General features: G+C 42.3%; 1 protein-coding gene across 1 annotated transcript in view; it reads right to left on the bottom strand.

The window, feature by feature from the left end:
- Positions 1–16,933, bottom strand: part of SLC35F1 (solute carrier family 35 member F1) — a 446,044-nt gene that overhangs the window by 19,909 nt on the left and 409,202 nt on the right. Inside the window, exons 6-7 of the mRNA XM_040428920.1 lie at positions 10,444–10,496; positions 3,521–3,675 (exon numbers count right to left, since the gene is read on the bottom strand). Coding sequence (XP_040284854.1) covers positions 3,521–3,675; positions 10,444–10,496 — 208 coding nt within the window. The remainder of the gene's footprint in view (positions 1–3,520; positions 3,676–10,443; positions 10,497–16,933) is intronic.

Below are 16,933 nucleotides of genomic sequence, written 5' to 3'. Positions count from 1 at the left end.
CGGACCCAAACAACGGTCGTGTGCATGAGGCCTAAAGCTCAATCTTTATCTTACTGATAAGAATGTGGCTTAAATAAGTGTTTATGACCTCTCAGTAGTTTATAAATAAGGGTAATTAGATGACCAGCACAAAGTGAAAGTGAAAGTACCAGTACACAGTTAGAAAAACAGTTAACCCTTTGTGACTGAATAAAGGCCAATTGAAAATATGATTTTTAGCCAAAAATAAGTTAAATGCAATCATTAATAGGTAATACTTTATCTTTCCCAAGTGCTGTTCTCTGCCCCTGCCAATCCTCCTGCCACTACTTGTTTACAGACTGCAGTGGTGATGTGCTGGTTTTATAGCTCATGACCACTGGAGCCAAGTATTATTCTTAGTGATCTACTGCTGAGGACAGTGACTGGCTGCAGCAGTGACATGCCATACACCTTCATGTCATTGTGCATATCACAGTGATGGCGATGTGCAGATTTATGGCATGTGATGACTGCATGCAATCACTGTCCTCGATATACCTCTATAGTCACATGGCGTATAGAGGCACGGAACCTCTGCAGTTTATAAACATGCGGCATCAGGAGGAGCGGACCAGCCATGCAGAGAACAACACTGGAGAAAGAGGCAAGTAAAACGTAATTAAATTTTTTAGACCATTTGGGGACTTGGTTTGATTTTATTTTCCTGAATTTTCGCACTGACCACTAAGCCTAATAATAGGTGTCACGTCTTTATCTGTACCTATAACTTTTCAGCAGTCATCCCATTATCATCACAGGCAGAATTACAGCGACACATACAACCTATATATAGATTACACAGGATCACAATAAGTCATTACAGCTTATCTACTCCCTCCTGATCTCTTCTGAAACTTTTCAGGCTAGAATTGCATATAATTGAAATGCAATGTAATATTTAAATTAATTTCTCAATCTTAAATAATTCTATGAAACATTTGTATGGTTGAGCCAATCACTATACCCTTAGGTAAATTCCTTGAATGATGTAGTTTCCAAAATGGGGTAGGTTTTTGGGATTTTACACTGTCCTGGTACCTCAGGGGCTCTGCAAATCTGACATGGTACCCAAGAACCATTCAAGCAATATCTACCCTCCGAAAGTCAAATGGTGCTCCTTCCTGTCTGAGCTCTGGGGTGTGCCTATACAGAAGTTTGCGACCACTTATGGGCTGTTGCCATATTCAGAAACAAATGTGTAACAAATAGTGGGATGCACAAAAAGTAACACGTGTCAAATCTGCAAAGTAAGGGTACTTTCACACTAGCATTTTTTTTTTCCAGCACTGAGTTCCGTCCTAGGGGCTCAATACCAGAAAAGAACTGATCAGTTTAATCCCTATGCATTCTGAATGGAGAGAAATCTGTTCAGGATGCATCAGGATGTCTTCAGTTCAGTCACTGAACAGCGTTTTGGACGGAGAAAATACTGCAGCATGCTTCGGTATTATCTCCGTCCAAAATTCCGGATCAGTATTTGGAATGCCGGATCTGGCATTAGTTTACATTGAAATGTATTAGTGCCAGATCCGGGATTAAAAATACCGCAATGCCGGATCTGTCCTTCCGCAGACCAGTAAACATGCAAAAAAAATATATAACGGATCCGTTTCTCCGGATGACATCCGGAGAGATGGATCCGTTCTTGCAATGCATTTGTAAGACGGATCCTCATCCGGATCCGTCTACAAATGCTGTCCATTTGCATGCAGATTGCCGGCGACTGAACTGCTTGCCGGATACCTCTGCCGCAAGTGTGAAAGTAGCCTTAGGCCCCTTTCACACAGGCGAGTATTCCACGCGGATGCGATGCGTGAGTTGAACGAATTGCACCCGCACTGAATACCGACCCATTCACTTCTATGGGGCTGTTCACATGAGAGGTGATTTTCACGCATCACTTGTGCGTTGCATGAAAATCGCAGCATGCTCTATATTCTGCGTTTTTCACGCAACGCAGGCCCCATAGAAGTGAATAGGGTTGCGTGAAAATCGCAAGCATCCGCAAGTAAGTGCGGATGCGGTGCGATTTTCACGCACGGTTGCTAGGAGACGATCGGGATGGAGACCCGATCATTATTATTTCCCCTTATAACATGGTTATAAGGGAAAATAATAGCATTCTGAATACAGAATGCATACTAAAATAGCGCTGGAGGGGTTGAAAAAAAATAAAAATGATTTAACTCACCTTAGTCCACTTGCTCGCATAGCCCGGCATCTCCTTCTGTCTCCTTTGCTGAACAGGATCTGTGGTGACGTCACTCCGGTCATCACATGATCCATCACATGATCTTTCACCATGGTGATGGATCATGTGATGGATCATGGGATGACCGGAGTGACGTCACCACAGGTCCTGTTCAACAAAGGAGACAGACGAGAAGCCGGGCAGAGCGATCAAGTGGACTAAGGTGAGTTAAATTATTATTATTATTTTTTTAACCCCTCCAGCGCTATTTTACTATGCATTCTGTATTCAGAATGCTATTATTTTCCCTTATAACCATGTTATAAGGGAAAATAATACAATCTACAGAACACCGATCCCAAGCCCGAACTTCTGTGAAGAAGTTCGGGTTTGGGTACCAAACATGCGCGATTTTTCTCACGCGAGTGCAAAACGCATTGCAATCTTTTGCACTCGCGTGGAAAAATCGCGGGTGTTCCCGTAACGCACCCGCACCTTTTCCCGCAACGCCCGTCTGAAAGAGGCCTTAGGCTCTGTCAGGAAGGTGAAAACTGGCTCTGTCTGGAAGGGGTTAATTATCTTGGACAACCTTGTTAAAGAATTCTGTTGTACGTGCAAAATATATAGCAGGACGTTTTTAATCAAGACCTACTGTAAAGTTGAATAGTTGAACAATAAAAATTCCTAAACAAGTTATACATTTGAGATGTTAGTATATGTAGACCAACTATTTAGGAAGAAAACCGAAGAAATAAAAATTAATAAAAATGTGTCCTCAAGTTAAATTGAAAATCAGTGAAGACAATATGAAGATGGCTGTTATACTGTAGCACAGAATAAAAATAACTACACTGTCACATATAAAAATATATTGCTATCTGGATGGGTTTGTGGTTTATAAGTGACCTTTAACGTGTCATTGTGAGTCCTACCAAGCAAAATTACGGCTTCAGGGAAGCTATATATCGCATATATCAGAATAACCTCATATATCTCGCCTCCGGTGGGATATGTATTAAATGAAATTCACCTACAAGAAGCTGTTACTGTAAAAGGCATGCTGTCTGGCATATTTTAGCAATACAAAAGGAAAAGAATATATTTTGTATTCTTCCAGGAATGTGAGAAGCATACAGAATGACTCTCAGGCTTCAAAGACAGAAGTTACTAGTATACAGTAAGTGGATAATGTGGTGGTGTTTCCTGTAATTTTGTGATTTTCATAGGTTGTAACATCACTTCTGCAATAACATGTAAGTCCATGACATCTTAGTTTATTCACATGACCTGGACTCCACTGTAACTCACCTTGTAATGAAACAAGAAGAGACCACAGAAGAAGGTGTAGAGTTCTGCTGTTAGTGTGGAGAGGTTGATGGCAGTGGCGCTTGTTTTTTTGATAACCACAGGGAGGAAGCTATAGAGGCCAAACATGCAGGCGGTGAATCCCACATATAACAAACCTGTACAAGTAAGACACACAATATGATTAGCAAAGAGTCTGCTGCTAAATCTGTTCATGGTTAAAAGGAAATCTGCAGGTTATACAAGCTAGACCTGCCTTCTAACATTTTATAATGTGTTCTTAAAGGGGCTATAACCCCCTAGCCAGCGGTACCCGGGGAGAAACCTAATTTTTGTTTATGATTGCATTTTACTAATTTTTGCCTAGAAATCATATTTTCTATTGGCCTTTATTAAAAATATTGAGCCATTCTGTCACAAATGGTTAACTGTTTTTCTAACTGTGTGACTGGTAGTTTCACTTTCACTTTGTGCCAGTCATCTACATAAACCTTATCTCTAAACTACTGAGAGGTCATAAATACTTATTTAAGCCACATTCTTATCAGTAAAATAAGAACTGAGCTATAATGAGTGTTTATAATGTCAGAGAGCAGAGATAAGGAGTCCATCAGCTCCCCAACTGACGGAAAAGACAGAAAATCCACAGGCTGCTACAAGAGCATCTCAGCTATGTACAGAAAAAAGGATTCCATATTTTTTAATAAAGGCCAATAAAAAAAATGTTTTTCAGCTAAAAATAAGTGCAATGCAATAATAAAAAAAAATTAAGTGTACATAGCCTTTAACCACCTCAGCCCCCAGTGCTTAAACACCCTGAAAGACCAGGCCACTTTTTACACTTCTGACCTACACTACTTTCACCGTTTATTGCTCGGTCATGCAACTTACCACCCAAATTAATTTTACCTCCTTTTCTTCTCACTAATAGAGCTTTCATTTGGTGGTATTTCATTGCTGCTGACATTTTTACTTTTTTTGTTATTAATCGAAATTTAACGATTTTTTTGCAAAAAAATGACATTTTTCACTTTCAGTTGTAAAATTTTGCAAAAAAAAACGACATCCATATATAAATTTTGCTCTAAATTTATTGTTCTACATGTCTTTGATTAAAAAAAAATGTTTGGGTAAAAAAAAAATGGTTTGGGTAAAAGTTATAGCGTTTACAAACTATGGTACAAAAATGTGAATTTCCGCTTTTTGAAGCAGCTCTGACTTTCTGAGCACCTGTCATGTTTCCTGAGGTTCTACAATGGCCAGACAGTACAAACACCCCACAAATGACCCCATTTCGGAAAATACACACCCTAAGGTATTCGCTGATGGGCATAGTGAGTTCATAGAACTTTTTATTTTTTGTCACAAGTTAGCGGAAAATGATGATTTTTTTCTTTTTTTTTTTTTTTCTTACAAAGTCTCATATTCCACTAACTTGTGACAAAAAATAAAAACTTCCATGAACTCACTATGCCCATCACGAAATACCTTGGGGTCTCTTCTTTCCAAAATGGGGTCACTTGTGGGGTAGTTATACTGCCCTGGCATTCTAGGGGCCCAAATGTGTGGTAAGGAGTTTGAAATCAAATTCTGTAAAAAATGACGAGTGAAATCCGAAAGGTGCTCTTTGGAATGTGGGCCCCTTTGCCCACCTAGGCTGCAAAAAAGTGTCACACATCTGGTATCTCCGTATTCAGTAGAAGTTGGGGAATGTGTTTTGGGGTGTCTTTTTACATATACCCATGCTGGGTGAGATAAATATCTTGGTCAAATGCCAACTTTGTATAAAAAAATGGGAAAAGTTGTCTTTTGCCAAGATATTTCTCTCACCCAGCATGGGTATATGTAAAAAGACACCCCAAAACACATTCCCCACCTTCTCCTGAGTACGGAGATACCAGATGTGTGACACTTTTTTGCAGCCTAGATGGGCAAAGGGGCCCACATTCCAAAGAGCACCTTTCGAATTTCACTCGTCATTTTTTACAGAATTTGATTTCAAACTCCTTACCACACATTTGGGCCCCTAGAATGCCAGGGCAGTATAACTACCCCACAAGTGACCCCATTTTGGAAAGAAGAGACCCCAGGGTATTCGCTGATGGGCATAGTGAGTTCATGGAAGTTTTTATTTTTTGTCACAAGTTAGTGGAATATGAGACTTTGTATGAAAAAAAAAAATAAAATAAAAAATCATCATTTTCCACTAACTTGTGACAAAAAATAAAAAATTCTAGGAACTCGCCAAGCCCCTCACGGAATACCTTGGGGTGTCTTCTTTCCAAAATGGGGTCACTTGTGGGGTAGTTATACTGCCCTGGCATTTTCCAGGGGCCCTAATGTGTGGTAAGTAGGTAAATGACCAGTGAAATCCGAAAGGTGCTCTTTGGAATGTGGGCCCCTTTGCCCACCTAGGCTGCAAAAAAGTGTCACACATCTGGTATCGCCGTATTCAGGAGACGTTGGGGAATGTGTTTTGGGGTGTCTTTTTACATATACCCATGCTGGGTGAGATAAATATCTTGGTCAAATGCCAACTTTTTCCATTTTTTTATACAAAGTTGGCATTTGACCAAGATATTTATCTCACCCAGCATGGGTATATGTAAAATGACACCCCAAAACACATTCCCCAACTTCTCCTGAGTATGGCGATACCAGATGTGTGACACTTTTTTGCAGCCTAGATGCGCAAAGGGGCCCAAATTCCTTTTAGGAGGGCATTTTTAGACATTTGGATACCAGACTTCTTCTCACGCTTTGGGGCCCCTAGAATGCCAGGGCAGTATAAATACCCCACATGTGACCCCATTTTGGAAAGAAGACACCCCAAGGTATTCAATGAGGGGCATGGCGAGTTCATAGAAATTTTTTTTTTTTGGCACAAGTTAGCGGAAATTGATATTTTTTATTTTTTTCTCACAAAGTCTCCCGTTCCGCTAACTTGGGACAAAAATTTCAATCTTTCATGGACTCAATATGCCCCTCACGGAATACCTGGGGGTGTCTTCTTTCCGAAATGGGGTCACATGTGGGGTATTTATACTGCCCTGGCATTCTAGGGGCCCTAAAGCGTGAGAAGAAGTCTGGAATATAAATGTCTAAAAAATTTTACGCATTTGGATTCCGTGAGGGGTATGGTGAGTTCATGTGAGATTTTATTTTTTGTCACAAGTTAGTGGAATATGTGACTTTGTAAGAAAAAAAAAAAAATTCCGCTAACTTGGGCCAAAAAAAAGACTGAATGCAGCCTTACAGAGGGGTGATCAATGACAGGGGGGGTGATCAATGACAGGGGGGGGATCAATGACAGGGGGGTGATCAATGACAGGGGGGGTGATCAATGACAGGGGGGTGATCAGGGAGTCTATATGGGGTGATCACCCAACTGTCATTGATCACCCCCCTGTAAGGCTGCATTCAGACGTCCGTATGATTTTTACGGATCCGATCAGTCTATCAGTGGATCCGTAAAAATCATGCGGACATCTGAATGGAGCTTTACAGGGGGGTGATCAATGACAGAGGGGTAATCAATGACAGGGGGGTGATCAGGGAGTCTATATGGGGTGATCACCACAGTCATTGATCACTCCCCTGTAAGGCTGCATTCAGACGTCCGTATGATTTTTACGGATCCGATCAGTCTATCAGTGGATCCGTAAAAATCATGCGGACATCTGAATGGAGCTTTACAGGGGGGTGATCAATGACAGAGGGGTAATCAATGACAGGGGGGTGATCAGGGAGTCTATATGGGGTGATCACCACAGTCATTGATCACTCCCCTGTAAGGCTGCATTCAGACGTCCGTATGATTTTTACGGATCCGATCAGTCTATCAGTGGATCCGTAAAAATCATGCGGACATCTGAATGGAGCTTTACAGGGGGGTGATCAATGACAGAGGGGTAATCAATGACAGGGGGGTGATCAGGGAGTCTATATGGGGTGATCACCACAGTCATTGATCACTCCCCTGTAAGGCTGCATTCAGACGTCCGTATGATTTTTACGGATCCGATCAGTCTATCAGTGGATCCGTAAAAATCATGCGGACATCTGAATGGAGCTTTACAGGGGGGTGATCAATGACAGGGGGGTAATCAATGACAGGGGGGTGATCAGGGAGTCTATATGGGGTGATCACCACAGTCATTGATCACTCCCCTGTAAGGCTCCATTCAGACGTCCGTATGATTTTTACGGATCCGATCAGTCTATCAGTGGATCCGTAAAAATCATGCGGACATCTGAATGGAGCTTTACAGGGGGGTGATCAATGACAGGGGGGTGATCAGGGAGTCTATATGGGGTGATCACCACAGTCATTGATCACTCCCCTTTAAGGCTGCATTCAGACGTCCGTATGATTTTTACGGATCCGATCAGTCTATCAGTGGATCCGTAAAAATCATGCGGACATCTGAATGGAGCTTTACAGGGGGGTGATCAATGACAGGGGGGTGATCAGGGAGTCTATATGGGGTGATCACCTCCGTCATTTATCACTCCCCTGTAAGGCTGCATTCAGACGTCCGTATGATTTTTACGGATCCGATCAGTCTATCAGTGGATCCGTAAAAATCATGCGGACATCTGAATGGAGCTTTACAGGGGGGTGATCAATGACAGGGGGGTAATCAATGACAGGGGGGTGATCAGGGAGTCTATATGGGGTGATCAGGGGTGATCAAGGGCTAATAAGGGGTTAATAAGTGACGGGGGGGGGGGTGTAGTGTAGTGGTGCTTGGTGCAACATATTACTGAGCTGCCTGTGTCCTCTGGTGGTCGATCCAAACAAAGGGGACCACCAGAGGACCAGGTAGCAGGTATATTAGACGCTGTTATCAAAACAGCGTCTAATATACCTGTTAAGGGTTAAAAAAATCACATCTCCAGCCTGCCAGCGAACGATCGCCGCTGGCAGGCTGGAGATCCACTCGCTTACCTTCCGATCCTGTGAACGCGCGCGCCTGTGTGCGCGCGTTCACAGGAAATCTCGCGTCTCGCGAGAGGACGCACCGGCGCGTCCACCCAGAACAACAGGACCGCCGCAAAGACGCAATCCTGCGTACGGCGGTCCTGAGGTGGTTAACTGCTCCCAAATGCTCTGCATGTGTTCACTGGACTACCACTGCCCGTCTGTCAACTTCCTCACAGACGGGGTCACATGAGGAACTGCACCAATAACTGGCCTCAGCGGTGATGTGTCCCCAAGCCATAATACGGGTAACATCTGTTTTGCAACTGCTGTAACCGGAACTCCTGCAGTTCTACTGAACACGACTTATTAAACTGTTGATCAGCGCATGTTTGAATAAGCCTATTATATAGTCCAATACAATGTGAATGGGAGGAACATCTACTATGGCAGTTGTTCTTCCCCCTAATTAGTGATTCAGGGGCGGACTGGCCATAGACTCTACAGGAAAATTTCCTCGTGGGCCAATGCCCAGTGGGCCTCTCAAGCTGGGGCTGGATGATAATTAATGCTTAATTTCTGAATAATTAATTACTGCTATGTGCCCAGCTGCTCTGTTTAATTCAGTATGGCGATAAAGTGGAATACTGCAGTGGGGTGGCAATATTTTGTGCTGCAGTGTTGCATTTCTGCTGTGTTCTGCTAGGGGGTATTTTGTGCTGCACTACAGTATTGCAGGTCACGCCTACTTCTGTTGTCCCTGCCTACTTCTGTTGCCCACCCTCTGTCAATTTCGAGCCTGCTTTCCACTTGGGAACTCTTTTAGGCTTATTCCAGGGTCACTTTAAGCTCCCAGTCCACCCCTGCAGTGATTATAGGCAGCATCTCTATCCCTGATATTTTATCCTGATGAAAGATGGAAAACAGCCAACAAATGAGTGCTTATTGGCTGATTGGCTCATGGGTATATGGGCCAGATATCAGAAACAATCATTCCTATGAATGTTTGTTCCCGATGATTGGCCTGAAAATCATCCAGTCTACAGTAGGCCCCTCATATCCACCACAGAATCCAACTGTGATATTGGAGAAACATCAGAAAGCGAAGTTCTAGCTCCCCCAACAGTGTATAGCAGAAAACACCTTTGCCAACGAAGATAGGATACCCTCGGCACTCTCCGTAAGCAAAACTGAAAAGGAAGTATATCTTCTAAAGCTTTGCAGCTTTATTAGATAAACACCATTTTTCTAATAAAGCTGTGATGTTCTAGAAGATATACTTCATTTTTTGTTTTGCTTGTGATATGGGAGGTCTGGGTATGTGACTGAACTGCGGATACTAAAGTGGGCTTGTGTTACAACCATGTGGAAGAAGCCTCAACTTAATCAACAAGCTTAGGTCTACTGTATAGTACCAGTGCAGCTCACTATTTTGCATGAATACACATATTATTTTGAAGCATATTAATACAATACAGATAATGTATTCACCAAAGGCTCAATTACCTTCCACAATTCACAGTAATTTATTTCACTGCCTCCCCGAGACTTGTTTAATAAAACTAATAGAAGTTCTCGGACTGTTTTGGGCAGACATAGATGTATGATGCTCCTTATTATTCCATATGCAGGCCTAATTTCCTTCTAACTCATTTGTATGTTTTATGCACTGTTGCCTTTGGGCAATCTTATTTTATGAGAATTAGACATTTGGATATTCTTTAGTATTTATCTTTTTATGGCCATTACTGTTAACAGTTCTCATATTCTTTTGGTTCATATGAGAGTAAAAGTGTCATCCTCTGTAAATTTTATTTCCGCATTGATCTCTGGTTGGTGCTATTCTATACCCAAGATAATGGTGCAGTAAATGTTCGTTAAGTCAGTAGGTGGAGAGCTCATTTAGGAAAATGTTATAAAGCGGCTCGGGTTTTGATAGATTGCAAGGCCATTATTCATTGTTTAGTGAAGCATTATTTGTGAGGAAATTTGAATGGCTTACCTACTTGCCAGTCCCAGGGTACTTTTAGCAACTCTTTGTGCTCCATTATTGCTCTGAAAGACAAGACAGACATAGTATAATACGTCAATCTCAAAAAGAGTACATTATACAAATAAATGATTGAATTAAATCAGGGATGCTCAACCTGTGGCGCCCTCCAGCTGTTGCAAAACTACAACTCCCACAATGCCCTGCTGTAGGCTGATAGCTGTAGGCTGTTCGGGCATGCTGGGAGTTGTAGTTTTGCAACAGATGGAGGGCCGCAGGTTGAGCACGCCTGAATTAAATAATTTTTGGCACAGTAGGACTTCTTAGGCTTAATGAGAGAATTCTCAATATACAGGGTGAGCCATTTATATGGATACACCTTAATAAAATGGGAATGGTTGGTGATATTAAATTCCTGTTTGTGGCACATTAGTATATATGTGAGGGGGGAAACTTTTCAAGATGGGTGGTGACCATGGCGGCCATTTTGAATCCAACTTTTGTTTTTTCAATAGGAAGAGGGTCATGAGACACATCAAACTTATTGGGAATTTCACAAGAAAAACAATGGTGTGCTTGGTTTTAATGTAACTTTATTCTTTCATGAGTTATTTACACGTTTCTGACCACTTATAAAATGTGTTCAATGTGCTGCCCATTGTGTTGGATTGTCAATGCAACCCTCTTCTCCCACTCTTCACACACTGATAGCAACACCGCAGGAGAAATGCTAGCACAGGCTTCCCGTATCCGTAGTTTCAGGTGCTGCACATCTCGTATCTTCACAGCATAGACAATTGCCTTCAGATGACCCCAAAGATAAAAGTCTAAGGGGGTCAGATCGGGAGACCTTGGAGGAATGCTTGGACCTGACACCCATAATGTGGTGGTGCACCATCTTGCTGGAAAAACTCAGGGAACGTGCCAGCTTCAGTGCATAAAGAGGGAAACACATCAGCATGTAGCAATTTCGCATATCCAGTGGCCTTGAGGTTTCCATTGACCAGTGGCCTTGAGGTTTCCATTGATGAAGAATGGCCCCACTATCTTTGTACCCCATATACCACACCATACCATCAATTTTTTTGTTCCAACAGTCTTGGAGGGATCTATCCAATGTGGGTTAGTGTCAGACCAATAGCGGTGGTTTTGTTTGTTAACTTCACCATTCACATAAAAGTTTGCCTCATCACTGAACAAAATCTTCTGCGTAAACTGAGGGTCCTGTTCCAATTTTTGTTTTGCCCATTCTGCAAATTCAGTGCGCCGATCTGGGTCATCCTCGTTGAGATGCTGCAGTAGCTGGAGTTTGTAAGGGTGCCATTTGTGAGTAGCTAATATCCGTCGAAGGGATGTTCGACTAATGCCACTCTCCAAGTGACATGCGGCGAGTGCTACGCTGTGGGCTCTTGCTGAATGAAACTAGGACAGCCACTGATGTTTCTTCATTAGAGACAGATTTCATGCGTCCACATTTTGGCAAATCCAACACTGAACCAGTTTCACGAAACGTAGCAAGCAGTTTGCTAACTGTAGCATGGGAGATGGGTGGTCTCGTAGGGTGTCTTGCATTGAAATCTGCTGCAATGACCCGGTTACTGAGTTCACCAGACATCAACACAATTTCTATCCGCTCCTCACGTGTTAACCTCGGCGACATGTCAATGGCTGTAAACAAAGAGAAACTTGTAAATAACTCATAAAAGAATAAAGTTACGTTAAAACCAAGCACACCATTGTTTTTCGCGTGAAATTCCCAATAAGTTTAATGTGTCACATGACCCTCTTCCTATTGAAAAAACAAAAGTTGGATTCAAAATGGCCAACTTCAAAATGGCCGCCATGGTCACCACCCATCTTGAAAAGTTTCTCCCTTCACATATACTAATGTGCCACAAACAGGAAGTTAATATCACCAACCATTCCCATTTTATTAAGGTGTATCCATATGAAATATAAATCTTGTTTTATCTTTATTTATAGTAGTAATATTTATACAAATAAGATTTTTCAATTAAAGGGAACCTGTCATCTCTTTAATGCTGCACGAACCATGGGGAGCATGGCTCCCTCACTGCAGAGTGCTATGTTATACTCCAAATGATGCAGTGTTTCAGGGAAATAAATATTTCTAAAATCGAACCAGGCACAAAGAGTCTGTTGTGTAGCTTCTGGCTGAACTGCTTGGCATATTTGACATATTTGTTATAGTGAAATGAGGGAGCCTGTTGAGATGTCACAAGATGCCAATGGTTCCAGTAGACAGGTTTCCTTTATGTACAAAACTTAAAGCGTACCTAAGTTAAAAAAAAAAAAAAAAGCTTGCAAAATGGCTGTGGTTTATTGTAGAATTATAACTATGATGGAGCACGTCTTTTTTAGGCTTCCCTAATGCCTTCCTCAGCCATATTTCCTGTTTCAAATGCACAGCTAGATACATTTCTCTCACAAGCAGGGGGTGTCTCTGCCAGTACTGTGTGCAGTGACCTCTCTTCCCTTACTTCCCAGTATGTTTGTTTTCTTCTAGGGAGCTCAGAAATCTGATAAAGAATGAGAGGTCAGACTAATAAACACACAGGAGCTTCTCTGCTCTTCAGAAGCAGTGTAGAAGCAGTTCTTCTATCAGGCTCAGGAGCTCAGCTAACTCTGCAATGCCCCCATTTTCTCTGAATGGTCTTCTGTTACCAGGGATGGATCTTACCTGACAACGGGCAAGTTAGGTGAGACCTTTAGTGTCCATGACTTTACAGGCCGATGCAGGCAGATTTTTTAAATGAAGTGATTTAGAAATTTGCTAAATACACCATTCTCTATTAAATGAAATGACGTGTAAAAGTACAGTGACTCTTTAAAGAGGCTGCCTTATTTAGAAAATCAATTTTATTGGGGGGAATTCAAGATGAGTGCATCTGTTAGTCAGTGGAGTGGATAGTGACGACACATAGCATCTCTTGCACTTTGATTTCAAGGGCAACTGTGTAATACAGACTACATCTGATATTTGGGAATTTTAGCAGGAAGGGTCACCCCTCTAACAAAAAGTGATTGTTTAAAGCTGGCAAACCCTATAATGGATGTAAATAATAGGAGAGAGTATTTGCCATTGAAATACATTTGTTTGTAGTTGGTAACTGAACATGAAACAGTAAAAACAGCTAGGACCCATACATATGACATATATATATATATATATATGGTCAGATTATCAGGACAATTGTCAGGAAGTAACGTTTCTATGTACTAACGGTCGTTACTGAAAACTACCCAATGTAAACGTGCCACTAATCAATTGGCTGATTACTTTGTTGTGAGATCTGTGTTTACTCAGCACATACACTGCGTGCAGAATTATTAGGCAAATGAGTATTTTGACCACATCATCCTCTTTATGCATGTTGTCTTACTCCAAGCTGTATAGGCTCGAAAGCCTACTACCAATTAAGCATATTAGGTGATGTGCATCTCTGTAATGAGAAGGGGTGTGGTCTAATGACATCAACACCCTATATTAGGTGTGCATAATTATTAGGCAACTTCCTTTCCTTTGGCAAAATGGGTCAAAAGAAGGACTTGACAGGCTCAGAAAAGTCAAAAATAGTGAGATATCTTGCAGAGGGATGCAGCACTCTTAAAATTGCAAAGCTTCTGAAGCGTGATCATCGAACAATCAAGCTTTCATTCAAAATAGTCAACAGGGTCGCAAGAAGCGTGTGGAAAAACGAAGGCGCAAAATAACTGCCCATGAACTGAGAAAAGTCAAGCGTGCAGCTGCCAAGATGCCACTTGCCACCAGTTTGGCCATATTTCAGAGCTACAACATCACTGGAGTGCCCAAAAGCACAAGGTGTGCAATACTCAGAGACATGGCCAAGGTAAGAAAGGCTGAAAGACGACCACCACTGAACAAGACACACAAGCTGAAACGTCAAGACTGGGCCAAGAAATATCTCAAGACTGATTTTTCTAAGGTTTTATGGACTGATGAAATGAGAGTGAGTCTTGATGGGCCAGATGGATGGGCCCGTGGCTGGATTGGTAAAGGGCAGAGAGCTCCAGTCCGACTCAAACGCCAGCAAGGTGGAGGTGGAGTACTGGTTTGGGCTGGTATCATCAAAGATGAGCTTGTGGGGCCTTTTCGGGTTGAGGATGGAGTCAAGCTCAACTCCCAGTCCTACTGCCAGTTTCTGGAAGACACCTTCTTCAAGCAGTGGTACAGGAAGAAGTCTGCATCCTTCAAGAAAAACATGATTTTCATGCAGGACAATGCTCCATCACACGCGTTTAAGTACTCCACAGCGTGGCTGGCAAGAAAGGGTATAAAAGAAGAAAATCTAATGACATGGCCTCCTTGTTCACCTGATCTGAACCCCATTGAGAACCTGTGGTCCATCATCAAATGTGATATTTACAAGGAGGGAAAACAGTACACCTCTCTGAACAGTGTCTGGGAGGCTGTGGTTGCTGCTGCACGCAATGTTGATGGTGAACAGATCAAAACACTGACAGAATCCATGGATGGCAGGCTTTTGAGTGTCCTTGCAAAGAAAGGTGGCTATATTGGTCACTGATTTGTTTTTGAATGTCAGAAATGTATATTTGTGAATGTTGAGATGTTATATTGGTTTCACTGGTAAAAATAAATAATTGAAATGGGTATATATTTGTTTTTTGTTAAGTTGCCTAATAATTATGCACAGTAATAGTCACCTGCACACACAGATATCCCCCTAAAATAGCTAAAACTAAAAACAAACTAAAAACTACTTCCAAAAATATTCAGCTTTGATATTAATGAGTTTTTTGGGTTCATTGAGAACATGGTTGTTGTTCAATAATAAAATTAATCCTCAAAAATACAACTTGCCTAATAATTCTGCACTCCCTGTACAATTGTTGGCAGCACATCGCCCTGTGTAGACAGGGATGTCATGTGCTGCTGACAAACAGTGACTTTGTATGGGTGTGAATGATCACAGTAGTGCAGCGGTGTTGCTAGGTTAAAACATTCGGGGTCTGGGCCTCTGACGTTTTGTCCCAGGCCCCAAACGTCCTGCCTGCCAGCTGGATACAACTGCATCGAATGCACTGGAAGAGCCGAAGGGCCTGTGATGACATCACAACAGGCAGTGGTTGAGAAGGACCTGCAATGATGTCACCATCATGTGACCTGTGCAGGAGAGGACGACAGTAAAGAGGAGAAGAAGCTGTGGTGATGTCTGTACATGAGGAGAGTTAAGTGAAGGGAAAGGCAGAGCAATGCTGGAAATTGTGGTTATTTAACTGGGACTGTATGTTAGGGCTGAAGGGAGTGATGTTATTTACATGGGACTGTATGTTTATGGTGGCTGTGGGAGGGAGTGATATTTAAATGGGACTGAATGTTGTAGGGGGCTGAGGGAGTGATGTTATTTACATGGGACTGAATGTTGGAGGGGGCTGGGGCAGGGTGATGTTATTTACATGGGACTGTATGTTGAAGGCGGCTGTGAGAGGGAATTGTTATTTACATGGGACGGTATATTGGAGGCGGCTGTGGGAGGGAGTGATGTTATTTACTTGGGACTGTATGTCGGAGGGGGCTGAGGGAGGACGTGATGTTATTTACATAGGATTGAATATTGAGGGGGCTATGTTATTTACATGGGATTGCATGTTGGAGGCGGCTGGGGAGGGGGTGATATTATTTACTTGGTACAGTATGTTGAAGGAGACTGGGGAGGAGGTGATGTTAATTACATGGGACTGTATTTTGGAGGGGTCTGTAGATAGAGAGGGATGTTATTTACATGTGACTGTTTATTGTAGGGGGCTCTGAGAGATGGTGTGATGTTATTTACATGGGACTATGGCGGAAGGAAGGAAATAATGTTATTTACATGGGACTATATATTGGAGGGGCTGAAGGGAAGGGGGTGATGTTATTTACATAGGACTGTATTTTGGAGGGGGGAGGAGAGATGGTGTGATGTTATTTACATAGGACTGTATGGTGGAGGGAGGTATATAACTACAGGGGTCACTGCAGGGGGCATTACAAATACTGGGGTCACTTCAGGGAAAGTATTTTAACAGTAGGGGCCAGTATAAATACTGGGCTTACTGTATGGGGTATTATAAATCCAGGGGACATTAGGCGTTCCTATTACTACTGGGGGCTGTATAGGAGGGACTTATAGATCCGTCTTATTTCTACTAAGAGCACTATTGGGGGCCTTATTACTACTGAGGGATCTGTAGATAGCTTTATTACCACTGGAGGAACAATAGGGGGCCTTATTTCTACTGGGGGCTCTGTGAGGGTATTATTAATACTGGAGGGCTCTTCTACTAATGGGGGCACTCTTGGGGAGCGTTATCACGGTTGGGGGCACTGTTGAGGCAGTATTACTAATGGGGGCACTCTTGGGGAGCATTATCACTGTTGCGGGCACTGGTGGGGGCAGTATTACTAATGAGGGCATTCTAGAAGGGAATTACTATTGGTAGGACTATGAGGAGCATT

Source organism: Bufo bufo, chromosome 4 (genome assembly GCF_905171765.1).
Source record: "Bufo bufo chromosome 4, aBufBuf1.1, whole genome shotgun sequence".
NCBI classification, from domain to species: domain Eukaryota; kingdom Metazoa; phylum Chordata; class Amphibia; order Anura; family Bufonidae; genus Bufo; species Bufo bufo.
Note: the sequence above shows the minus strand (reverse complement) of the source record. Positions and strands in the feature narration are given on the sequence as shown.